The 25,903-nt window shown below is 61.0% G+C and overlaps 2 protein-coding genes across 3 annotated transcripts in view; both read left to right on the forward strand.

Annotated features, from left to right (window-relative positions):
- The window catches only part of TEX264 (testis expressed 264, ER-phagy receptor), a 28,536-nt gene extending 18,645 nt beyond the window's left edge, over nt 1-9,891 (forward strand). For both annotated transcript variants that reach the window (XM_036266356.1, XM_036266355.1), the window contains 2 exons: nt 6,006-6,174; nt 9,292-9,891. In XM_036266356.1, the coding sequence (XP_036122249.1) occupies nt 6,006-6,174; nt 9,292-9,584 (462 nt within the window). In that variant the 3' untranslated portion in view covers nt 9,585-9,891. The remainder of the gene's footprint in view (nt 1-6,005; nt 6,175-9,291) is intronic.
- Nucleotides 9,892-12,358: 2,467 nt separating this feature from the next.
- Nucleotides 12,359-23,077, forward strand: GRM2 (glutamate metabotropic receptor 2). Its single transcript, XM_036266995.1, has 6 exons — nt 12,359-12,459; nt 14,088-14,654; nt 16,028-16,865; nt 18,799-19,874; nt 22,173-22,353; nt 22,555-23,077. The coding sequence occupies exons 2-6, from the start codon at nt 14,208-14,210 to the stop codon at nt 22,626-22,628; spliced, it is 2,616 nt and encodes an 871-aa protein (XP_036122888.1). The 5' UTR covers nt 12,359-12,459; nt 14,088-14,207; the 3' UTR covers nt 22,629-23,077.
- Nucleotides 23,078-25,903: the final 2,826 nt, after the last annotated feature.

Raw genomic sequence — 25,903 nt, forward strand, 5'->3', positions numbered from 1 at the left:
TGCGCCAAGCAGCCTTCCTGCTGCTGGGTAATCAGTCAGCGAGATTTCACCAGCTTGTCCGGACGGGGCCCCAGGTCCTTAGCCGCACAGACACTGCACAGAGCAGTTGGGCCTGAGGAGGGGCCCGTGGAGCCTGCCGTGGCGTCAGCGTCATCTGGGAGGCCTCCCTCTCGGGTGTGGAAGGAGAGTGGTGGGATCCCAGGACTGAGCCCCCCGGCTCCTCATGCGGCGCCCGGCCCCATGCTCTCCAGCCCCTGGTCCTGCTCCATGCAGGCCCAGGAAGAGCAGAGCTGAGATGCGATCGGGTTGGCCATCTGGGCCCTGGGGATGGCTGCAGGTCTGGGCCTTCCCAGTCCACCCAGGCACTGGGCTGTGTAAGGGCTGGTGTCCCCTGTGCCTGCCTGGAGGGAATCACCTTCCCCTGCTCCCCGGTGCCCCGGCCCACCCTGGTCTCTCTCACCTCCCGGGGTAGCGCAGGAGCAGGAGCGGAGGTGTAAATTGCATGGCCAGTTGCCGCTCTGAGGTGAGAATGGAAAGTCTCCAGGCACAGGGGCTGGGGTGCCAGGCACGGTGACCGCCTCCCACCCCACTCCCTCCCTCACACCCCCGCTTCCTCAGGCCCAGGCCCTCTGCTGTTTGGGGGGCTCCGAGGTCAGTCGGGCTAGACCCAACCCCAAGAGGGCCTTCAACTCTTCCTTCCATTTTATTTTCTAACTGACTGACCACTGCACAGAAAAATACACTGTGCTTTTTTCTTCTTTTAATCCTCACCCGAGGACACTTTTTTCAGTATTTTGTTCAGATAGAGTGGGAGGGGGAGAGAAAGACAGACAGAAACATCGATGTGAAAGAGACACATCGAGTGGTTGCCACCCACACGCCCAACCAGGGCCGGGGACAAACTGCAAGCGAGGTACGTGCCCTTAGCGGGAACCGAACCCAGGTCTCTCCGGACCGCAGGCCGGCGCTCTAACCGCTGAGCCAAACCAGCCAGGGCTACACTGTGCTTTTGTTCATTTTGTGACCTTAGTGTTTGTGGCAGTTTTTCCGTCGATTCTTTGGGGGTTTTTCGAGTATACAGTTGCCGTATCTTTAAGGAATGGTATTTTTTCATCTTTTCCAGTACCTCTCTTCTTTTGAGATCCTCTTTTTCAATCTCTTTATTTTATAGTTGGTGGGGGGGATTGAGATGCAGAGAGAAGCCACCCATCTGTCGGTAGCTAGGCCAAAGCTCTGGGTTCCTGCCCACGGCTCTGCCCCTTCCTGCCCTCTCTCTGCCCCCTCCGCAAGCCCGGCTCGCTCCCTGTCTCCTTTGCTTGTCACGTTCAGAGCTCCGGGCCCTCTTGCTACGAGAGGGGAGGGTGTTCACAGCCCTTCTGCAGCCTCTCCCTGCCGTCTGTCATGCCTGCCCCACAGACAGGTTTAGGTTCCGGGCCACAGGCTGTGGGAGTCCCAGGGGGATGAGAGGGATGCCGGAGAGGGACGTTGACAGAAGTCCCCGGGCAGAATAATAACAGCGTGCCACATTCCAGCAGCAGCCCCCCTGCGCCTCCCCCTCATGGTGTATCACTCTGCACGTGCACTGCAGACCAGCTGCCTGAGGGGCCTCCAGGGCCTGAGCCCCCCCACAGGGCCTGCTGTGTGCATGTTGGTGTCTGTGTAATTAAAAATAAGCACGCCTCACTTCACCCAGTGCGGAGATGCCGCCACCTCGGGTGGGGTGCGGCAGCTGCGCGCTGGCTCTGTGGCTGCCCGGCTGTCCAGCCTGGTGTGGAGGGACGGGCAGGACTGGGCCGCTCAGGCAGGCTGAGGCAGGAGGTACGGGGCGGTGACTCTCTGGAGACGGAAGGAGCAGACCTCATCCCTCCCTGGGCCTAGGGCTCATGTAGGAGATGTGTGATCCATTCCTTGGCCTGAACCCCATTGCCTCATCCTTTTGGGAATTTGAGGTCAGTCTCTTAGCTCTGAGTGAACACAGCCTCTAGGTAACCTGGGAGTAAGACTGCCCTGTCTCCACCTGGCCTGACCTCTTGTGCCCCCGCTCCCATCTGAGGAACCCAGGTGAGGGCGGCTCAGGTAGTTCTTCCTTCTCCCCCTCCCGCCCCCTAATTCGTGAAGAACTATCATGGGAGGCACTGTGGGTCCTGTGGGAGACCTTGGCCTTTGGAGGAGCCCTGAGCTGCATGGGCTGAATGCTTGCCCCCCACCCAGAATATGAGCACTGCCTAAGGTCCGAGGGGGGGTGTGCTGTGTCCCCAAGGTGGCTGGGCAGCGGCACCGTGGCAGCTCGGGTATCTGCCAGCCGTCCTGGGCATTGCGCCGGTGTGAGTGCAGGGTAGCGGGGGTGCTGGTAACAGGTCCCCTGGAAACCCCTGCATTATGGGTTGTGTCCCATGTACCCCTTGTTTCTCTTTGTGGGAGGGGAGCCTTGGAGGTGTGTCTCAGGGACTAGACTGCTTTTGTCGTTTCTAGCAGCCCCTGCTGGTGCCTTGGCCTGAAGAGCTGACTGCTCGCTGTTAGGTGGGGAGGGTTGTGGGCGTCTGTCTCCCACCTTGGAGAGGGGCCTTGCAGTCCCCTCGAGTTTGTGTGTAGGAGTGAGTGGCCCTGGCCAGTGGCTTCAGTGGCCCGAGCAAGTTCCCCTGTCCGTGATGCTTCTTCAAGCCCCTGGCTGTCTGCGCTGTGGGAATGGGTGTGCCCAGGGCTAGGAGCCCAGTGTGGCGTTGACCTAGTGTCCTTGGCTCTTGGCAGTCTGCTCCGGGAGGGCTCCCTGGGGCCGGCTGAGGGGGAGGCAGCTGCCCTGCCTTCCTTCACTGATTTTCCAGTGTCTACCAGCTCGTCGGCCTGCTGCCTGGGCCGCAGCTCCTCCTGCGCAGTGGGGACCGGGAGCGGGCCCCTCTCCCTCGGGGGCAGCACTTGGCTGGGAGGGAATGGTCCTGTCCTCCCTGTCTGGTCCCTGAGGGACAGGGCATATGGCCACTCCTGCCCCTCACCCTCCAGCCCCAGCCACCACTGGACTCAGTGTTGCTCAGTGAGCAGAGCACAGAGGGTCTCCCAGGAGAGGCTTCAGGGACATCTCTAAACCCGTCCCTTGCCTATGGGCCTGGGTTGGAAGTTTGTCCTTTGCCTTCGTCATGCCCCTGAGTCTGAATTTTGACAAGACTTAGCATGTGTTAAAATGATTTGGGGCCGAAGCCGTCAATGAGATTTTAATGAGCTCAGCACCTCCCTCCAGTAGGGAGCTCCAGGGTCTCCAGGTGGTGGGGGTAGGACCGAGCTGGGCTTGGGTATGAGGCTGCCCCTCCAGGGGCCTGGGCGCGGGCGTGGGCAGCTGGTGCTCCCCGTATAGGGTGCTGGGAGGAGGGAGGAGGGGCAGGGAAGGGGGGCTGCGAAGCCACAGTTTTCTCTCCCTCCTCTGTCTCTCCTGTTTCTCTGTTCTCCCCGATGGCTTTGAGATGAAGGCGACGGTAAGGATGGAGGATGCAGTTTCCATGGCAACAGGGCTGTCCACAGCCAGGCAACTTCAGAGCCGGGCTCTCCGGAGGAGGCAGATGCGCAGAGCAGCCGAGAGCTGCCTCCCGCCTGCCAATGAGGGGACTGGCAGAGCAGGTGGCAAAGGTGGCTGCCTGGTGCTGCCCACCCTGCTGCCCAGCTTGGAGAGGAGGGCGGGAAGAGCGGCCCTGCCTCTTGTCATCCTCATTACTTCCAGAAGGGAACTGGGCGTGAGTGTTAGCAGGGCGTGGGGCAGGGCTCTGTTGTCCTTGGAATTTCTGGGTGAGCACAGGCTCTGGTTTCTGGGAGCATCCCCAAAAGCCAGCTGTCTGCAGCCCTTGAGAGATGGGCCACCAGGTAACTGATGGCCGCTAGGGCATTTCCCTGTGGGCCCTTTGAATGCCCAGAGCATGAGGAGGCTGGTGAAGGCCATGTCCTGCTTGGGTTCTAGGGCCCCTTTCCCTTCCCTTGCCTCTGGCACCGAGGAAGGACCTGGACCTTCCGGGAGCCACCCTGGCCTTGGTGACATGGCCTGTTTCACTAGGGGCTCAGGTTTGGCAGACCCACCCAAGGGCTGGTATTAGAAGGGTCCCCAGGCCTGGTTGCTCGTGTTGCTGATGTGTTCTTGTGCAGCCCCCCCGAGAACCAGGGTAGTGAGTGTACGGACAGGCGGAGCAGCGGAGAAAACCATCGGTGTGTCCAGAGGTGGAAGGAGCTTGGGACATGGACTTGTGAGACCTAGAGAGCACCCCCCTTGGCAGAAAAGATCGGCCCGAACTGTTACAGATCATGACTCCTTCACTGGCCCCGGAGGTGTCAGGGCTAGGGTGTCCCGCTCTGTGCTTGAGCACAGGGAGACTCGGGAGACCCGGCCCTGCCTGAGTCACCCACGGCGTCAGAGGCTGAGCTGCCGCGAGACCTGGGGTCAGGCCCTCCGCCCCAACGCGGCCTCCTAGCTGCACCCTGCCTCCCGCTGGCTGTGGAGGCCCAGCTGGAGCAACGTGTCAGGCCCACGGCTCCTCCTCTCTTCCCGGGAGGGTCATTTTTACCTTCTTCACCTGCTTTAGTGGAGGGGGCTCGTCAACCTAGGCTTGGCCAAGCAGGTGGACAAGTGGAGTCTGGAGGGGCTTCTGCCCACCGGCTGCTGAGTGTCATTACTGTTAAGTGGAAGGTTCATTTCCGAGCTCGTGGTGAGCGCCGGTGGGAGCTGTAAATAGCCGTGTCGTGCAGGTTGGCGGGTGAGCATCCACAGAGAGGGGCCTCGCGGTCATCTCGGTGGTTACTGCGCTCCATTGCAGGAAAGGGGGGGCTCAGGACAAATGCACTTGACCCCTATTCTGATTGTTCCTGCCGGCCTCAGGCCAACTCTGGCCTGTATCTCTGCCCCCTTCCACCCACGGTGGGGGGTGGGGAGCCTTGGGTCTGAGTCTAGGCAGAGGGGAGTGTCTTGTTAACACATTGCGTACCACTTAGAAATCTCTAAGACATATACCAGGGACTGCACGTTTTTGGGCAAACTGCACGTTAGGTTCTGAGCTGCACTCATTTGAACCAGCAGATACCCATTCCCTAGCTACTTCAAGAATATAGAACCGGGTGCTGTTTTCGAACGTTGACCCTTAGGGCGAAGAGTCATAAATACAATAATCCTATATTCAGAGCTTCGAAACCTGAAATAGCTAATGCAGGTGCAAACCCGCGTTAACTCATGCGCGGTCCGTTTGGGCAGGAAAACACGAGTTAACTCGTGAGCGGTCAAAGTGTGTTAAGGTATCTCAGAACTTGGGGCCCTACAAGCTGGTCCTTCAACCCATTGGGGAGTTGAGGTCATGTCCAGTGTTAGCTCCACTTGTCCTTCTTGTCCCTCCAGCCTGGGTCCTGGCTCCCCTCCCCCAGCTGAGGCTCTGAGCCCAGGTGCGGGGAAGGCTGGGACCAACCACAGCTGGTGGCCTTGGAGGTTCCGTAGACCTGAACTTGCAGGGAAGTGGGAGTGGAAGAGGAGTTGGCTGACCCGGAGCCATGTCCGGGATTTGTCAGTAATGTCTGCAAGGACGGGCTGGAGGCCTGAGGGTCAGGGAAATGGCCTCTCCTGGTATCTGCGGGGCAGTCAGTATTGTCCAGGGTGGAGAGGAGGTCAGGGCCAAGGGGTCTTGGGATGGAAAGTCTGGCAGGTCAGACCCTGGCTTAGCTTGAGTGCCTAGGACCATAGTTCGTGGGGTCCCTGGCCCAGGGCGGTCTGAGGTGTTAAGCTTCGTGGCTATGAGAGACCTGTGCTTTCTGAACCAGCCTTTTGGTCCCAGACATGCACATGGGATTCACAGCGACAGGCTCCTGGATTCTTGTAGCACTTGTCCTCCAGTATGTTCCAGGGACTCCGGGGTCCTCAGGCCACTGCCCCTCTGGAGTGTGGGGGCAGGAGGCAAGCCAGCCCCCTGGGGGGGAACAAGCAGCGGCCACTCGGGCACAAGAGGCCCATCCATGGAGGGCTCATTCCGCCTTTGCCCTTCTCTGACAAGGAGCGGAAGCTGTGTGCCCACCCTCGGCTGGAGATCTACCAGCAAGACCAGATCTACTTCATGTGCCCGCTGGCGCGGCAGGGAGATTTCTACGTGCCTGAGGCGAAGGAGGCAGAGCGGAAAAGCCGGGGGCCTGCAGACGCCAGCGACACCCAAGTGGACGGCACAGGTACGGAGGGCAGGAGACCAAGGCGCACGCTGGGATGCAGAACGTGGTTGAGGAGCCTCCTCCCTGGCTGGGCTGCCCTGGGGTGTCCCAGGCTAAGCTTGGCCGAGGTGGAATGAGACCTGCGCACCCGGGACCCACAGGCAGGGCTGGCTGTTCCCAGACACGCGGGGCCATGTAGGTGTGGATTCATACATGTTACCCCTGGCAACACAAATACAAAGATTCTGCCCGGATTCCCTTCAGATGCCACAGGAGTACCCTTGGAAACACAGATCACTGACAGCTGGCTGCTCGTGGGAGGGGGCTGAGGCTGCTCAGGAAAGGCTCCCTTGGGTGGGGCTCATCAGGAAATAAGATTGGCATTGGATCTGGAAGGTAAGAAGGGGAACAGGTGTTCTCCTGTCCCCCAGTGTGGGTCCTGCGCAGAGCCAGCCGCTTTGTCCCTGCCGAAGAGCAACCAGCAAGTGCGGGGGCCGGAGGTCGGGGGCCGGAGGTCGGAGCCCAGCCCTGCGCCAGAACCAGCCTTTGCACCCCGGGTCCAGCAGCGGTGCCTGCCTGCTCTCGGCCCAGCCCCTTGCCCTGACCTCCCTCGTGACGTGCGCTGTCCCCGAGGGTGGGAGGCCTGCTAGTGACACCCCAAGTGTCCCCAGGGGTCTGACCTTGGCCACGATTGTGGGACCTCATGTGAGTCTGAAGGTCCTTGACCGGTGGGAGTGGCTGTCTCTCTTCATTTCCTTCTTCAGAAGACGCCCTGTCTGCCCATCCTGCACCGCCAAGGTTACCCTAGAGAGGCATGTGTTGTCAGGGGTGGGGGGTATGGGAGGCAGTCTCCACTCCCTGGGGGCTGTGTCCATCACAGTTAGCTTCATCTGCCGCTTAATTACCTCCGTGGGGCACCACTCCCACCCTCCTGCAGTGCCTGGCAGACACCCTCAGCGTCCTTACTGTGGGCACGGGATGTGGCCCAAGGTCAGCCGGCCCAGGCAGTCCCCAGGGCAGGAAGGAGGAGCGCCTTGACCTTCCTCCGATCCCCTTTGCTGCCTCTCTCCCTCTTTGGCCCCCTCACCCAACCTCCCTCCCAAACACCACCTGCCAGGGGTACTGAAGGACTGCTTGGCACCCGATACAGCTGGCTGCAGCCAAAGCTCCCACGCCCCTCGCTCCTGGGCCCGCCCGCCCACTCCCTGGTGTGGGGGCCGAGGGGTCTGCCCACATGCCGGGCAGATTCTGGGTGTCTGCCTGCCCGGTGCATGCCACTTGGCACAGCAGTGCATGGTGGGCACCTGGCCGCCCAAGGCTTGGCCTGTCCCTGCCCGCCTCCCTGCTGGGGCGTCACTTGGGCTGGGAGGTGAAAGGGGGTGATTAGCTGCCTTGCGCCTGTTATTACGTTGATGCATTATTCAGCTCCAGAGAGGCAGTGAGTCTCTGATCTGCTGGCACGGGCTGTGGGCAGTGAAGGAGGTGAGGACGAGGGTGAGGTAGCAGCTTCATTCCCTTCCCCAGCAGCCCTGAGGATTAAGGTGGGGTGTTGATTCTCTGCCTTGTACTCCTTTGCCAGAAATGTCCACATGTCCCCAGGGGCTGTCCTCAACCCGTCATGCTGGGCCCTGGCCTGAGGGGCCACCCCGGGCTCCTTTCTCCGATCACTCCTAGCCCAGGAGCCAGGTCCCAAGAGAGCCAGTGGGTGGGAAGAAGGCGGGAATTTAATGGGGCCCGGGAGAACCTGTTCCCCCCTTTTGCTGCTTTCAGGCCTGCAGCCCCTGGGGCGCTGATCCTTACTTAAGGAACGGATGAGGGGCTGGAGTCCTGACCCAGCATCAGAGGGAGCCACCCCTAAACCAGGGCATGGTCCAAGCTCACTCTCGAATGTCTGCCTCCTGGGCGCCATGGCTGGGGCCCCAGCAAGAAGAGGGCCTTCCGGGCTGGCTCACTGCACCTCTGCCAGCAGGCCCAGAGGGCATCTTCTTGGGGACAAGGGGACTGGGAGGGCAGACCCCAAGTTCTCCCCCATCCCAGACTCAGCTGAGGCTTAATGAAAGTTCCAGGCCAAGTCCAAATGCCAAGCAGTCCCCAGCTGCGCCTGGCTCGGGGCTCCATCACTATGGAGACAGGATCTGGGGAAGCTGGCCCACCCCTCACCTTCTGTGATGTTGGACAGCTGCCCCCCTCACGGGAAAGGAGACATGTCAGCTCCTTCTCAGTCTGGAGTTCTGCACAGTGGGCCTGAGCTCCTGGCTCCTCCTTGGCACCCCGGCCGCTGATCTGGGGAGATGAGCTGAGGGGTTGTCCTAGACAGGGCAGATGAAGGGCTGCCTGCCGGAGCACAGGTGGGTGTGGGAGGAGCAGGCTGGGGGTGTGGACCCGCCGCCCAGCGTGGCACTGGCTCAGGCTCCCCGCTGCCAGCAGAGTGCTCTGGTGGTTCCTTCTGCTCTGTGGCTCGGGAGCCACCAGTGGATGGGGGTGGGTAAGGGCTCCTCTGGGGTGACCCAGGCACAGGGGAAGAATACAGTGCTTCCTCCCAGCACCGTCTTCTGTGCAGCAGACAGAGGGTGTCTCAGGGTCTCTGTCTCCTGCTCCAGCCTCCTTGGGAGCCAGCCGACTCTCTGCCTGCGGCTGCACATGGAGCCCTCCATGGGAAGGGGGACGGGAGGGTAGGCTTCCTGGTCCATTCTGTCCTCATGCCTATGGGCAACATTCAGTAGCTGGCCTTGGACAAACCTCCCTCCAAGCCTGGAATGGGGGGTGGAGGAGGGGCGCCACTTGGGCCTCTTTGTTCTGCCCTCTGCTTCGCACCTCAGGGCCCAGTGGTCCTTAATGGACTGTGGGGGGAGGGGAGCTTTGTGGGAATGCGGGGAGCTGAGGTTAATTCCTGGTAGGGAGAGGAGTGCACAGCAGGCTGCCCTCCCCCTCCTCCTCCTCACTCCCTCTGCCCTGTGAGGGCAGGGGGCAGGGGGCAGGGGGCAGGGGGCAGCTGGAATGAGCCTCCTGAGCCTGGGTGGCTTTATTATTCATGAGCTCACTGTGTGTGCTGAGTCGCTGGGCTGGTGGAAGGCTCAGTTCTCTCCCCGGAGGAGGGGCAGGGTCTCAGCTAACCTGCGCTCCCTCTTCCTGGCCCAGGAGCTGACACGCTGAGCGACACGAGTTCCGTGAGCCTGGAGGTGGGCCCTGGCAGTCGGGAGACGTCAGCGGCCACACTGTCGCCTGGGGTGAACAGCCGCGGCTGGGACGACAGTGACACCCGCAGTGAGCACAGCTACAGCGAGTCCGGCGCCAGTGGCTCCTCTTTTGAGGAGCTGGACCTGGAGGGCGAGGGACCCCTGGGGGAGCCAAGGCTGAGTCCTGAGGCTGAGCCCCTGGGGGCTCCCAAGTGGCCCCGGGAGCTCAGTACCCCGGAGAAGGGCGAGGAGTAACCCGTGGCCCACGTCCTCCTGTGGTGCAGTCACTGAGGAACTGACAGACCGCAGCCCTCCCCCTGCGAGCCCAGACCAGGCCATGGTCTCGGGGGACCTGCCTCTGACCCCGACCTCCAGCTAAGCCCTCTTCTCACTCCCCTCTGGGCTCCCAGGGCCAGGGGGCAGGGGCTGCTCTCCGCCCGCCCGGACTGCTGCTCTGCTACAGCTTTTCAGATTCACATTGGAGCTTCCGGGAACCAGAATAAAACGAAATATTTTATTGTTTCACCTGGATGTGGGCTGTGCATTTGTTTGTTCTGCCTCAGGGAGCCCCGTGCAGATAGGCTGGGAGGGGGCAGGAGCACCCCAACCCAAGAAGAGGAAGGAGGGGGCCAGGTACCCTGTGGGGGGGCAGAAAGGGGTCTGGGAGGCCGTCCACTCCCTGCTCTGTGGCCCGTTAGCAGCTGCCCCTCCAGTGCAGCAGTCCCAGGTCCCCAGGCCGCTGGGAGCAGGACTGGGGGTGTGAGAGCTGAGTGCGGGGCGCTCCTGGGCTCGGGTGGGAGCTCAGCCTGCGCTCGTCGGCCTGGAGGGCTGCACTTGTGTCGTGGCGGGAATGTGCCCGTGTTCACGCTGGATCTGCCCAGCAGGTGAGGCTGTCCCTGCCATGCCCGCCAGTGTCTGTGTACCTGCGTGTGGACATGCACACACATACTCGTGCTTCCGTTCTGCGTGCGTAACCACGGGTGGGTTTGCCGCCGGTGGTTCTGGGTGAAGCTATGCCCAAGTGGGCATCAGAAGGTTGTGGCTGGGTGTGGCTGTCTGTGTGTGGACGGCCATGTGGCTCTGTGCTTCGTGTGTCTAAGTGTATGTGGTTGTGTTACAGGGGTGTGAGAGCGTCACTGGGGGGGCTTTTCCCATACGCAGCTCAGCTGTCTGTGTGGCTTTGTGCCTGTACAGCTGTGTGTGGGGGTTGTGTGTTCACGTGTTAAACTGTTTTTCTGTGTGTCTGCATGTAAAGCTGTAGGTGTGTGCAGCTGTATGTCCATGAATACAGCTACGTGTGTCTACACAGGGCAGAGGGCAGCTGGAATGAGCCTCAGGGGCAGCTTTATTCTTCACGAGCATGCCGTGTGCCATGTTTGTGACTGTCCTTGCATGCAGCCGAGTGAGTGCGTCCACATGCACCGCTCTGTGAGGCCGGGTGTAGATCTGCGTATTTTTGTGCCGCGGCGGGCCCAGGAAGCCCCCTCGCTGCGGGCCGTGATGGGCCTCGGGCGGGCGCTGTTTAAAGCCCTGCTTCTCCTGTGAGTTTGCCTGGTGAGTGGGCTGGAGTGCTGTGCGGCTGTCTCACCTCAGCACCCTGCTGCTGCCAACCCCTCTGCTCAGGGGCCTGGCCTGTCACTCACCTACCCCAGGGGGCAGTCACTGAGCCAGCAGAGGGCGAGAGCAGCGGGGCTGGAAGGCCCCCTGTCTGTCTGACAGCTCTGAGCCCTCATCCCTCTGCCACATCCCGCCCATTAGCTGTGGAGTTTGGGTTTGATGTGTTTGTGTGTTTCACAGCTGTGCTCTTTCCAGAGCGTGGGGCACTGGGGCTCTGTGTCCAGGGAAAAGGCCTGTCCCCCCTCGCCTGCTGCAGGCACAGAGCTGTGTACGACAGGGTCTGGGCTCGGTACGCGCTCGCTGCACGGGTCTGAGCAGCCTTGCCTCTGCTGATACCTGTGGAAGAAGAGGCCGCGCCAGGGAACGTGTAGGGACGCTGTGCTCCTAACTTAGCGCTTGTCAGCGTGAGTGTGCTTGCTGGGGGGCAGATGGCACAGGCCCCTCCCCAGACCCTTCAGCACGGTCGGCACCGCACCCTCCCAGGGCCAGCCTTCCCCTTTCTGCTGCAGGGGGGAGTCCAGAGCATCTCAGGGCTGTCCTCCCTCTGCTCGGGCCCCAGCCCCCATTCCCTCCTACGCAGCAGCCAGTGCAGGAGCCTCTCCCCCAGTCCCCTGCACCCCAGATCCCCCTGCCAGCCCCAGCGTGTCCCTCAGGGGTAACCCTAGCCCCTGGCCCATGAGGGTAGGGATTAGTGGGGGTGGGGTCAGGGCTGGGTGTCTGGGTGTGTGTGGAGGGAAGGGAGCAGCTTTAAAGGTCATCTGCAGGAAGGAAGAGGAGGTCCCATCCCCCTCTGACCTGCCCCCCATCTCTCCTTCCTAGTGACTCAGGCCCCAGCTCTCATGGGGCTGAAGGCGCATGTCCCCACCCCAGGCCTGGCATGTGGACTAAGCTGCAGTTCACGAGTAGGGGAAATGGGTATCAGGACAGGGACAGACTGCCTAAGCCCTTCACCCATCTCCCACATACCCCTTTCCTATCCTCCAGTGGCATCCTGCGACCCTCGGGCCAGCCCCTTTGCGCTCGCAGATGGGGACCCCTAGCGCTGCGCCCACCTCCCGGGGTTCAGCGACCTCCCCATCCCTGTGCACCATTCCCGCTGCTCTCTGGGACGCAGTATGGCCGCAGGATAGAGGGGCTGCGAGGCCCCGGCTCCAGCTCCTCGCGGGAGCGCCCGAGGGTTCAGCACCAGGAGGCGGACAGCTCCGGGCTGGCGGCCCCTCCGAGAACCTGCGCTGGAGGCGCAGGACGCGGAGCCCCGGCAGCGGTGGAGGAGTCTGAGGGAGGCAGGGGCTTGTTTGGGAGCTGGAGGTAGGCACCGGGAGAAACGGAGGAGTGGCTGGGGGCGGGCCGGCCAGGCCAGGGGCGGGGCAGGCAGCGATTGAAAGCGGCGGGGCTGGGCTGGCGGAGAGCGCAGAGCCGCCAAGCGGGCGAGCAAGCAAGTGGGAGCTGGAACCCCGAGCCCACGGCTCCTCTCCATTTCTCCCCGCGCCAGAGCCAGAGCCGGGCGCGCCAGGTAGGGTAAGCCCGCGGGGCCGCGGCCGCAACCGACCTCACCAACCCTGACCCCACGTCCCAGAGTCCCGCGGGCCCTCGAGTTCTGGGGCGCCCTGGCTGGGACTGGCTGGGGTATCCAGACAGCGCTAGCCGGGAGCTCGGGGAAGCGGGAAGACAGCCCCAGAAAACGCACGCCCTGCACGGTGCTTCTTCCGTCCTCCTGCCCCTCCGTCCTTCAGTCCGTCTTTCTGTCTGTGCCCCTGTCTTTGTCTCAACCTCGGGCTAGATTGCTTCCTGCCCAGCTTTTGTGGCCCAGGCCCCTGGGGCTGCCTGCTTCCAGGGTCTGTCCCCTCTTGGGGTTCTGACCCCATCCATCAGAGCTTTGGTCCCTGCTACCCCTGTGGGAGGTTCTTGGTCTTGACAGGTTTGGGCCTCAGCCCCCATCTGGGTCCCCGTACCCTGTGTTGGTCTTTATGCTTGCCTCTCTCTCCTGTCTGCCTGGTCGCGCTGCTTCTTTCGGGGGTGCCCACAGGATCCCAGTCCCCTGCCCTGGCACCAGCAGGAGGTTAATCCTGGGGACTTGAGGGCAAAGGGGAGAGCCTCAGATCTGTGGCCAGGACGTGCGATCCTTGGACTAGTTGCTGCCCTTCTTCATGCTCAGTTCCCCCTCCTAGCTCCCCAAGCCTGGTGAGCGCCCGTGCGGTGCAGGTGTCTGAGGGCAGCTGGGCACGGGGTGGGGTGCAGAGAGGAAGAGGAAGGGAAGGCTCTCTGAGCGCCAGACCAGGGTGAACAGGGCCCTGAGGCTGGGGATGGGGAGGTTGGCGATGGTGACTTCTGCTTGGTTCTGAGCTGGAGAGAACAGGAAGACAAAGTCTCAGACAGCACTCTACGTAGAGCTAAGGTGTTCGAAAGTCTCACCTGAAGCACCTTCCTGAGATTTTGACCAGATCAACTGCCCCGCCCTGGACACACACATACACTCACATCTGCATTCCCTGTTGACTTCGGATGCTACTTCAGCATCCCTCCCCGGGGCCAGCCTTCCCACCTCGCTGTCTGCCTGTCATTGTGTAGAGTCTCTGTTACTTTCTCAGGGGGCGGGTTCTGGGGATGGCTTTTTAAGAACCAGAGTCTAGGACCCTTGGATGTTCACCTGGACTCTAGTCTCCCTAAGAGTTGGAGGCTAACTACCCTTTAGAGACCCTTCCCTCTTCCCTTGTGGGGTCTGAGCTAGCAGTGGCCCCCGTCAGGAAACCCAAGGCTCAGGATGGGTACTAGACCCCAAGTTTGTACCTCTGACTTGGTCTCTGCTGCATCTGGAGGTCCTGGGAGGTTTGTGCAGGGTCTTGGACATTCTGATTCTCAGGGAGATTGGTGTTGGCTGCCGTCTCCTGTTTTCTCTGGGTCCTGCCCTCTCTGCTGAGTTTGGGATGGGCAGAGGACCCAGCTCCAGACCCAGATCAGGGCAGGGCTGAGAGACAGGCCAAGGGGTGTCCCAGGAGCTTCTCAGCCTGGTTAGTGACATCACCTCTCCCTGGCTCCTGAATGCCTGGGAAAGGGGTTAGGGAGAGGCAGAGTCAGAAGGGGCAGCTGCTCTCAGACTCCACTTCTCCCTGTCTGTCTGTCTGTCTGTCTGTCTCTCTGCAGGAGCTGGGCCCCTTCTCATCTCTCTCCCTGTCTGTCCTCTCCTCCTCTTCTGCCTTTGCTGCTTCTACCCTCATCCCTGGAGGCTCGGGTCTGCTGGACCCGTCCACCCACTTTGGGGCCATGGGGTCCCTGCTTGGGCTCCTGGCACTGCTGCTGTGTGGCGTTGTGGCCGAGGGCCCCACCAAGAAGGTGCTGACCCTGGAGGGGGATCTGGTGCTGGGGGGGCTGTTTCCGGTGCACCAGAAGGGCGGCCCGGCCGAGGAGTGCGGTCCTATCAACGAGCACCGCGGCATCCAGCGCCTGGAGGCCATGCTTTTTGCCTTGGACCGCATCAACCGGGACCCGCACCTGCTCCCGGGCGTGCGCCTGGGTGCGCACATACTGGACAGCTGCTCCAAGGACACCTACGCCCTGGAGCAGGCGCTGGACTTCGTGCGCGCTTCGCTCAGCCGAGGCGCTGACGGCTCGCGCCACATCTGCCCCGACGGCTCCTATGCCACCCACGATGACGCTCCCACCGCCATCACCGGTGTCATCGGCGGCTCCTACAGTGACGTCTCCATTCAGGTATGCGGGGGCAGGAGAGAGAGGCCGAAGCGGGGGGCCAGATTCCCGCTGCACAGGGCCTCTGGGAGAAACTGGACATGTCCTTGGAGTAGCTTTTTACAGAAGACTTAGAAAGTGCCCCCTCACATAATGGGGGTCTACTTTTAGAGACTGTGCAGGGAAAACATCTCACTTCCAATGCCCCCCTCCCCCCCACACACACACCCGATGTTAAACAGCCCTGACGAGCTTAATAGCCAGGCCTCTCAAGTCAGAGGTCCAGGTGTGAATCCTGGCTCCCCACTTACTGTGTGGCTCTGGGCACTCTCTCTTCTGCACCTGTTTCCTCCTCATACAGTGAATGGGACTCCCTTCGGCTTGTGGTGGAAATTTAACGAGGTAATACACGCACAGCACGTACCCGGGGCCTGGTGGGTCATAAGGGCACAATCAATATTGGCTGCTTTTATTATTAGCCCATTTCCGAGGTGAGGAAACGGACGCGCAGAGAGGCGGCCACGAGCCAAGGCCCCCTCGAAGTGCAGATGCGAACCTAGGGCTCTCCGCCAAGGGCCTCTGGGTCCGTCGGTCATTTCTCTGTGAATGGAAAAGGGGCGGAAGATAGAAGCCAGAGGCAGCCCCGAGGGGAGGAACAAGGGTGAAGAAAACGGGGAGAAAAGCAGAATGTGTGCGGAGGTGGGGAAGAGCCCCCTAGGCCTTCAGGGGAGTGCAGTGTAGGACCTAACTTCTTGCGCAGACCCCTGCTCTCCCCTGCCCGCCATCCCGCCAGCTCCTTGGCTGGACCGCACTGTGAGGCACCTGGGTGGCGCAGGGACTGCCCGGAGGTCAGCGGTCAGCAGGAAGCTTTGTTTATGTCAGGCTCAGGCATCCAGTGGAGACCAGCCCTTGGGCTCACAGGGCCTTGGGGACCCTTGGATCCAGGTCTTCCTTCCCGGGGGAGCCTTTTCCTTCTTTCTCCATCATCCCACCAGGATCGACTCTAGGAAGGGTTAACTGCCCCAAACAGATAGAGGGCTTAAGAGCCCTGAGCACCCCAGATGCCATCTGGTGCCCCCCTCTTCCCTGCGCAGCCAAGCCCCCACCTCCCTCCACCTGCGACTGGGCTTTCCCTGGGCTCCCACTTCTGCTGCTGCCATATGTCTGAAGGGGGGCAGCAGAGAGGCTCAGGTGAGGCTCAGGACCTGTGCCTTGGCCCCGAGTCTTCTCCCCCAGCCTGGGGATGGGGTAGGAAATTCCCTGTCCCCAGGGGGAAGCCACATCAAGACACGATCTCGGTCTTTGGGGAGAGGGAGCCCTCAAGGCTGACCACATGAACACTTGGTCCCAGGGCTGTGGGGGCTCCTGTCTCAGATCCGTGCCCTCTCCCCCGCCAGGTGGCCAACCTGCTCCGGCTGTTCCAGATACCACAGATCAGCTACGCGTCCACCAGCGCCAAGCTGAGCGACAAGTCCCGCTACGACTACTTTGCCCGCACAGTACCCCCTGACTTCTTCCAGGCCAAGGCCATGGCCGAGATTCTCCGCTTCTTCAACTGGACCTATGTGTCCACCGTGGCCTCTGAGGGTGACTACGGGGAGACGGGCATCGAAGCCTTTGAGTTAGAGGCCCGCGCCCGCAACATCTGTGTGGCCACGTCCGAGAAGGTGGGCCGGGCCATGAGCCCAGCCGCCTTCGAGGGTGTGGTGCGCTCCCTGCTGCAGAAGCCCAGCGCCCGCGTGGCCGTCCTGTTCACCCGGTCCGAGGATGCCCGCGAGCTCCTGGCTGCTACCCAGCGCCTCAACGCCAGCTTCACCTGGGTGGCCAGCGACGGCTGGGGGGCTCTGGAGAGCGTGGTGGCGGGCAGCGAGGGGGCCGCAGAGGGCGCCATCACCATTGAGCTGGCCTCCTACCCCATCAGCGACTTCGCCTCCTACTTCCGCAGCCTGGACCCCTGGAACAACAGCCGGAACCCCTGGTTCCGCGAGTTCTGGGAGCACAGGTTCCGCTGCAGCTTGCGGCAACGGGACTGCGCGGCCCACTCGCTGCGCGCGGTGCCCTTCGAGCAGGAGTCCAAGATCATGTTCGTGGTGAACGCGGTGTACGCCATGGCCCACGCGCTGCACGGCATGCACCGCGCCCTCTGCCCCAACGCCACCCGCCTCTGCGACGCCATGCGGCCCGTCAACGGGCGGCGCCTCTACAAGGACTTCGTGCTCAACGTCAAGTTCGACGGTAACGTGCGGCTCCGGGTCCGCTGGGCGGCTGGCGCCGGAGGGCGAGGGGCAGGCCCGCAGGTTCCATGACTTGCTGTGAAAATTGCCGCCAGGGGCTCGAGTCACAGCCAGGGGGAGGCTGGCGAGGGGGAGGACCCAGGCGGGAGCCAGGACTACTCGGGCTCCGGCTCCTGAGAGCCTTCTGGAGAGTGGGCGTCTGGCCGGGCCTGCACTGCGGGCCTCTGGCTCCTGCTGGGGCGTTTTCCCCCCTCTCCTGCCGCTTGAACACGCGGGGCGTCAGGACCAGGGGACCCCAAGCCTGTTCTCAGGCAGGGAGACTTCAATAAGAGTCAGAATCAGGGCTGAGAGTGAGCATCAGGGTGACCCTCTGTTTTCCGGAGAAATTTCTGTTTCTAATCTTTTTTGTGTGTTAATCCTCACCTGAGGATATTTTTACCTTTGATTTTTCAGAGAGAGTGGAAGGGAAGGGGAGGGGAGGAGACATCAATCTGAGAGACACATAGATTGGTTGTCTCCTGCTCCTGCACGTATCCCAACCGGGACCAGGGATCAAACCTGCAGCCCAGGTACGTGCCCTTGCCTGGGAATCGAACCCACGACCCTCTGATGCATGGGCCAGTGCTCTAACGACCAAGCCACACTGGCCAGGGCTCTTTCTAATCTCGATTTTCCACTCAAGGTGGCAACAGCCTCTTCAAGCCAAAAGTTATTTTAACACAAGTTCCAGTTTTTGTATTATTATTTTTTTATCTTCACCTGAGGACATTTTTCCATTTTTTGTTCAGATAGAGTGGGGGAGAGAGAGAGAGAGAGAGAGAGAGAGAGAGAGAGAGAGACATCGAGTGGCTGCCACCCACACAACCCAACCAGGGCCGGGGACAAACTGCAACCGAGGTACATGCCCTTAGCGGGACCTGAACCCGGGTCTCTCTGGACTGCAGGCCGACGCTCTAACCGCTGAGCCAAACCGGCCGGGGCACAAGCTCCAGTTTTAAGGAAACAGCTGCCTGGAAATGATCACTGTGCTTCAGGAAGAAGCCCCGTGGGAGCAGGGGGGGGGGGGGGCAGGGCCCACGGAGCCCGCAGTGCTGCCCGGGTCAAGACCAGGGTCATTCCAACAAGATTGGCGGGCAGGGTTGTGGGAGAACCGGGGTCTGCGTGGGCGGATGTTGGGGCGAAGCTGCGGCTGGGTCCGGTGGGACTGACGGGGCTCCAGTTGGATTCGCGGGGCTTTGAGACTGGATGGTAAGGCAGGGGCCGCGGGGGGCTCCAGGCCGTGCCATCCCGCAGGCCTGAAGCACATTGTTGCTTGCTGAACCCCGGTCTCTCACGGGGACCCAGGATGACAGGGCATTGCCCCTGAGTTTGACTGGGAGACGAGGTTCACAGGGGGCGGCAGGAGAAGTGATTTGTGAGCTGCCTGCCGAGCACACTCGGGAGACCATCAGGGGTAACGGGCGCCGCTGAGGTTGGGAATCAGCTCGCACAGGGACCAGTATTAGGACAGGGGGCGGCTGGAGCTGGGGCTGTCAGTGGTAGAATTTAGTGGGACCAGGACCAGACCCGAGGCCGAGTTTGGCTTTGGGGGGGTCTTTGTGTTAAGTTTGGGGACAGGGATGTGGTGTGTGTGGTGATGGGCTGGGGCCAGGGCTGGAAGGTTTTGGAGATTAGGTCTAAGGCAGGGTTTGGGGAGTTACGGTCGGAGGTTTGGGTGGGCTTTAGGTTTGTGGTAATGCCTGGGCTTTTAGGTTCGGGTTGAATTTGGGGTTTAGGGTTGGGGGTTGTTGTAGCCTCTCAATTAGCAGAACGGCTGGGGGTAAGGCCGGCTTTAGTGTGGGGCGAGGATGAGGAGGAGGAGGGTTTGGGTTCCATGCTAGGGTGAGGGATGACGCACCAACCCAGCCCTCTCCTCCTTCCCTCTCCCACCCCAGCCCCCTTCCGCCCAGCTGACACCCACAGTGAGGTCCGCTTCGACCGCTTCGGGGACGGCATCGGCCGCTACAACATCTTCACCTACCTGCGGGCGGGCGGCGGGCGCTATCGCTACCAGAAGGTGGGCTACTGGGCAGAAGGCCTGACCCTGGACACCAGCCTCATCCCGTGGGCCTCGGCCTCAGCCGGCCCCCTGCCCGCGTCGCGCTGCAGCGAGCCCTGCCTCCGGAACGAGGTGAAGAGCGTGCAGCCCGGGGAGGTCTGCTGCTGGCTCTGCACCCCCTGCCAGCCCTATGAGTACCGGCTGGACGAGTTCACCTGCGCCGCCTGCGGCCTGGGCTACTGGCCCAACGCCAGCCTCACCGGCTGCTTCGAGCTGCCGCAGGAGTACATCCGCTGGGGCGATGCCTGGGCCGTGGGTCCCGTCAGCATCGCCTGCCTGGGCGCCCTGGCCACCCTCTTTGTGCTGGGCGTGTTCGTGCGGCACAACGCCACGCCAGTGGTCAAGGCCTCGGGCCGGGAGCTCTGCTACATCCTACTGGGCGGCGTCTTCCTCTGCTACTGCATGACCTTCGTCTTCATTGCCAAGCCCTCCACGGCGGTGTGCACCTTACGGCGCCTGGGTTTGGGCACCGCCTTCTCCGTCTGCTACTCGGCCCTGCTCACCAAGACCAACCGCATCGCCCGCATCTTCGGCGGGGCCCGGCAGGGAGCCCAGCGGCCCCGCTTCATCAGCCCCGCCTCCCAGGTGGCCATCTGCCTGGCGCTGATCTCGGGCCAGCTGCTCATTGTGACCGCCTGGCTGGTGGTGGAGGCGCCCGGCACGGGCAAGGAGACGGCCCCTGAGCGGCGGGAGGTGGTGACGCTGCGCTGCACCCACCGCGACGCCAGCATGCTGGGCTCGCTGGCCTACAACGTGCTGCTCATCGCGCTGTGCACGCTCTACGCCTTCAAGACCCGCAAGTGTCCCGAGAACTTCAATGAGGCCAAGTTCATCGGCTTCACCATGTACACCACCTGCATCATCTGGTTGGCCTTCCTGCCCATCTTCTATGTCACCTCCAGCGACTACCGGGTGAGCTGCCCTCGGGGGCCGGGGCGGGACCTCATTTAACCCTCTGATAACGCGGAGGCTCCCACATGTTGAATGCTCGCCCTGGGGGGCCACGCAGCTGGGACTGGACCCTGAGGACGGTGGGGAGGCTGAGTGGGGCCTGGGGAATCGGCCCAGGGAGCAGAGTTACAGGGAACGAAGAACAGACTTCAGGGCTCGGATGTCAGCCCCTGGCCTGGGCGGGGGGCAAAATGTGCCCAGTGAGCAGAGGCCCTGCTGAGGGGACACCTGGCCTGTTCAGGGAGCTCCAGGGCTCGTGGGCGACCAAGGCATTGAGTAAATGTCCCACTCAGGAAATGCTGCTGACTGGTTCAGGGTGACAAAGGCCCCAGTAAGAATGCAGAAGAGGGGATATGTTTGATAGTGGTGTGTGTGTGTGTGTGTGTGTGTGTGTGTGTGCATGTGGTGTGGAGGATCAGGAAAAGCTTCTTTTTAAAAATTGATTTTAGAGAGAGGAAGGTGGGGGGTGGAGAGAGAGAAACACCAATGTGAGAAACGTTGATCTTTGCCTCCCGTATCACCCCAACCGGGAATCGGACCCGCAACCTGGCTATGTGCCCTGACCAGGAATCAAACCCTCCACCTTTTGGTGTACAGGATGATGATCCAACCAAATGAGCCACACCGGTCGGGGCAGGAAAAGCTTCCCGGAAGAGGAATTCTTGAACTGGGCACTGCAGGACAGGCAACTTTGAGTAGGTTAGGGTGGGGAAGGTGAGGGAGAGCGGACGGTGGGCATTGCCCCCTCCGCCGAGGGGGGCGCACACAGTGGACAGGGAGGCAGAGGTGAAGGTGGAGAGCTGCAGCGAGATGGCAGGGTCAGGCAGCCGGGCAGTGTGCCATGGCGCCCCCTGGAGCTGCAGCGAGGATGGCAGGGTCAGGCAGCCGGGCAGTGTGGCATGGCGCCCCCTGGAGCTGCAGCGAGGATGGCAGGGTCAGGGAGCCGGGCAGTGTGCATGGCGCCCCCTGGAGCTGCAGCGAGGATGGCAGGATCAGGCGGCTGGGCAGTGTGCATGGCGCCCCCTGGAGCTGCAGCGAGGATGGCAGGGTCAGGGAGCCGGGCAGCGTGCATGGCGCCCCCTGGAGCTGTGTAACTCGGCTGCGAGATGAAACCGGGGAGGCAGGGAGGGTGAAGCCAAGAGCAGGCAGGGAGCAGAATGTGGGGTTGAGGAGGGTTCCAGCAGCTGCACATTGGACCCCAGCTGGCGACTTCCAAGCAAAGTTTCCAGCTGGCACTGAGTGTCCCAACGGGCCTCCTCAGCTTCAAGGAGCGGTGGCTGCTTCAGGTGGGAGGCCAGGGAAGGCCTCTCTGCAGAGGCGACAGATGAGCTGGGCTGTGAATGGTGAAGAGATCATCTTGGTGAATCCTCACGACTGGAGTAAACCCCGTGGCTCTCCCCATTTTACAGACGAAGACATGGAGACTCAGGGAGGTTCAATCCCTTCCCTAAGGTCACTCAGCTTGCGAGTGTAGAGCAGGGTCTGAACTGACCACCTTAACAATTAAAGGAGCAGGAAAATCAAGGCAAGAGCCCCTGCAAAGGCCCTTTCCCCCAGGACAGAGGTATGGTGGGCAGTGTTGGGGGCCAGGGTCGGCTGGGCTTGGCTGCTCTTGCACCTGCTGAACCACCTGCCTGGGTGGCGGAGGCCAGGGCTGGGGAGGAAATCGCTCTGACTCAGCCTGCATTTGCATATGATTTGCATTTGCATGCCAATCACAGGTGGCTAAGGACTCACCTGGAATACACAAAGTACTCACACATGCACACACACACAACTGCACACATATGCGTGCGCACACACATGCATGTATTCTTACACTCACACACGTGCACACATCAGCATGCCTGGCACACACCCACATCTTCCCACCTGCATCCTATATTGCGCCCACACACGTGCACACACTCACCACCCCTACATACACATGCCCAACAGATGTACATGTGCTTACTCACACACCCTCCATATCTGCATCCCTCCTCACACACGCGTGTACACACACTCAAGTGCACGCACGTCCCACGTGTACATGCCCCCCTGCATGGTCACCCGCAGCTGGAACTTTGGTCTCCCTGGGAAGACGGTCTACTGTGCCCAACCTTCCTAGAAGTCCTCCGGGGCTTGGCAGACGGACCCAGGCCCAGGGCTGGATGCTTACCATCTCCCCCACCCCCTACCCTGCAGCCTTGGCGGGGGAGGGGCTCCTGGGCCAGGCCCAGGCCATGGGACAGACTCATCCCTGACTCTCCACCTCAGGTGCAGACCACCACCATGTGCGTGTCCGTCAGCCTCAGCGGCTCTGTGGTGCTCGGCTGTCTCTTCGCGCCCAAGCTGCACATCATCCTCTTCCAGCCGCAGAAGAACGTGGTCAGCCACCGCGCGCCCACCAGCCGCTTTGGCAGCACCGCAGCCAGGGCCAGCTCCAGCCTCGGCCAAGGTCAGCGTCCACCCTAGCCGTCTCCTCCACCTTTGCCCCCGCCCCACCTGCTCCTCAGCGTGGGGCCACTCCCTGGGCTGCTGAGATTCCTTGGCTGGGGACAGGAGAGGGTGGGGGTGGGGGTCCTCCCCCTGCCCGCCCACGTCCACCCTCTGTGGAGGACCTTGGGGTCAGCCCCAATCTCCAGCTTCCTCCCCCTAGGGTCTGGCTCCCAGTTTGTCCCCACCGTTTGCAATGGTCGTGAGGTGGTGGACTCAACAACGTCATCGCTTTGAGGACCCCACACCGGCCTCGCACCGCTGCTCCCGGGACCTGTGCGACGCGCGTCCGGAGCTGGGAGGAAGTTGGCTGGAGCACTGCAATAATGCCAACCCCATGCCCGCCCCCAGGCCACTTCCCCGCCCACTCACCAACCCTTTGAGTCCGAAGGCGGCGCCTTGGCCTGGAGCCTCTGCAGCCGCCACCAGCTGCCCAGGCCCAGGAGGAAGGGAGCCAGCCAGGGTCCCCTGGGCCTTGGAGCAGGCTGGCTGAGGACGGCGGGCCCCAACCCCAATCAGCAAAGGTGCTTCCAGCCCTGCCCCTCCCTCCTTCTAGGGTCTTTAAACTTTTTTATATGTTATTCTGGGGTGATGGGGGGGGGTATTATGGGAGCTGTCCCTCCCTCTGCACAGTAGTTTGTCCTGTGGTTTATTTTGTATTATCTGTAAATAAAGCGTCTTTATTTAAAATAGCACTCTGCCCTTGACCCAGGTAGGCCCCTCACACCAGCCACAGCCTCCCAATCGCCGGCTCCGTGCCCCATGCTAGGACCTGGTGGCCACCGTCCAGGCCAAGCCCTGCCTGGTGGGGACAGAAAGGCATCCTCTCTTACAAGGAGCCTCTGCAGACTGGCCAGAGCAGTCCCGCAGCGAAGGCAGCAGGTCTAAATGCACACGAGCTCACCTGGCATGCCCGTGGCGGATCTGAGAACACCATCTTTACAGCATTAAGCCGTAGGTGACGGGGCAGGAGGGGCAGCAGACTGCACCCCGGGAACTGGGGGCTTTGCCCCAGGGGGCCTGCCTGCCGCTCAGAGGGGCCCGCCCTCCACCAGCTCAGAGCCCGCTGAGCATTTGATTTGAGGAAACGAGGAGACATGGGCGTCTGTCGTCTGTTCACATGGCGCGTGCAGTCAGAAGGGGCTCGTGAGGAGGGAGATGAGCAGGGAGGGCAGCAGCTGGGCAGTGGGAGGGGCCACCTGCTGTCGGCAGGGGAGAGGCGGAGGAGAGGGCCTTTCTGCAGTCCCTGGAGGACCTCTGACCGGCCCGGCCCCGGAGCCCAGCGCCCTGGGGCTTCCCCCATGTGTGCAGTCAAGGGCTCACCAGCAGAGGGCGCAGAGGCACAGGTTCCACCACATGGCTCAGCCAGGGGACTGCTGCCCTCTTGTGGCCTTCGGGGCGGTGGGCACCGAACCCAGTTGAGCAGAACCTGACAGCTCCAGGGAGCCCTCAAATTGTGGGATCTCAGAGGAACAAGATCCCGCGTTGGGCAATGGTCAGGGACATTTGTCTTTTTTTTTTTTTTATCCTCACCCAAGGACATTTTTCTATTTTTTATTCAGATAGAGTGGGGAGGGAAGGAGAGAGAGAGAAACATCGACGTGAAAGGGACACATCGAGTGGCTGCCACCCGCACGACCAACCAGGGCCAGGGACAAACCGCAACCGAGGTACGTGCCCTTAGCGGGAACCGAACCCGGGTCTCTCAGGACCGCAGGGCGATGCTCTAACAGCTGAACCAAACCGGCCAGGGCACATTTGTCATTTTTAAGCAAACTCATTAGCGTTATAGGCTGGTGAGGCTGTGGAAATTTGGGTTAACAATTAGAAAAATTAAGACAAAACGGAAAAGAGGAAATAGCAGGAATGGCTCTTCATCACCAGCCAGTACTTTGGGTGTAGGGATGCCAAATCAAATTCAGAATGCCCAGTAAATCTGATTTTTTTTTTTTTTTGGTACATGCCCCTAGTGGGAACCGAACCCGGGACTCTCTGGTTCGCAGGCCGATGCTCCAACCGCGGAGCCAAACTGGCCAGGGCGCGCCCAGTGAATCTGAATGTCACAAAAACAACAACTTTTTGGCATAAGTATGTCCCACACACTACTTGGGACATACTTACACTAAACATGTTTGTTGTTTTTCTGACATTCAGATTTAACTAGGCGTGCCGTGTTTTCATTTGCTACCTTTGGCAGCCTTTTGGGGGCGTCTGTGTTCCAGACCCTGAGTGACGCAGGCCTGGGTGCAGCCCCCAGCGGCGGGGCACCAGGGCGCTGTGCCCATGGACCTGCAGTGCGGTTCCCTGTCTCAGCCCCTGGACAGGCCGAGCTGGGTCTCTGATTCCTTCGCACCTGGAAAGCCATCCTCCTTCACATGGCTCTGGGGTGTTTTCCTCAAAATGTAAGAATACTTTTGAAAAGGTAGAAATTGACATGGTTCACAGCTAATGAAGTGCAGAGGGTCTTGGGTGGAGGGTCTCCTTCCGTCCCTGCGTCCAGAGGGGAAGACGCTGGAGCTGGTGGGAGCTTTGCCCCGGCTGCTGTCAGGCCTCAGCTCTGTCCACTACCCCCCCACGGGTGCTCTCACCGCCTCTCCCCGTGGTGAGGGCTCTCAGGAGACGGAGAGGAGGGGTCGTCGAAGGTCACAAAGCCCTCCGAAAATGTCCCCAAACCAACCTTCTGCAGAAACAGGAAAGGACTTACCGCTCCTGCCTGGCCCGCTGGGCCTCATGCTGTGAAGATGGATGTTCTTGGTGGGGGGAGGGGAGAGCAGAGGGAGAAAGGTGGGGGGCCGTGAACCCTGGGAGGGCGAAAAGGGGACGAGGGAAAAGTACCCGGTGGGAACTTTAATCCCCGAGGGCTCTGGCCACCATGTCGGGTTTCAGTTTTGTTGTTTTAGGAAAAATGACTTTATTCTTCCTGTAAAAACAATAGATGCTCCTTATAAACAGCTTGAACACTGCAGCAAAACACAAAAGGAAATAAAAGTATTATCTGCAAAGTACAAAAAGGAAATAAAAACACTGCGTAGCCATCATGAACATGTCTGGTGCAGCGTCCTAGACAGACTTCTGGGCATTTTCACAGAGAGAAGGAGATAGAAATACTTTCATTAAAATGGGATCATGCCATATGTCTATTTTTTTTTAGTGACGATTTAATTTTACTTGATTCTAATTGAAGAAGATGAATCTGAAGTGAAACCGAATAAATTCTTAAACTTCACATACGTTTCTTCACCCCACCCTCCAAGGCCCTGCAAGTTTAAGAAAAGAGACGGAGAGACATCTAGACAGAAATGTTCCGTTTGTCTCAGGGAATCGTGGTCAACACGCCTGCCCGTGCACGGAGAAGGCCGAGGGTCCAAGCCCCTCCAGGAGCACCCTGCCCCTGGCCCTGGACGCTGTGACGGTCTAACCTGTCACTTACGCACCGTGTCCAACCATGGGAGCCAGGCAGACAACTCCAGACAGGTGGCTTCTGGGTGCTGGTCCTCCCTCAGGGACGGCGG

The sequence above is a fragment of the Molossus molossus genome, unplaced genomic scaffold, assembly GCF_014108415.1.
Source record: "Molossus molossus isolate mMolMol1 unplaced genomic scaffold, mMolMol1.p scaffold_m16_p_18, whole genome shotgun sequence".
NCBI lineage: Eukaryota > Metazoa > Chordata > Mammalia > Chiroptera > Molossidae > Molossus > Molossus molossus.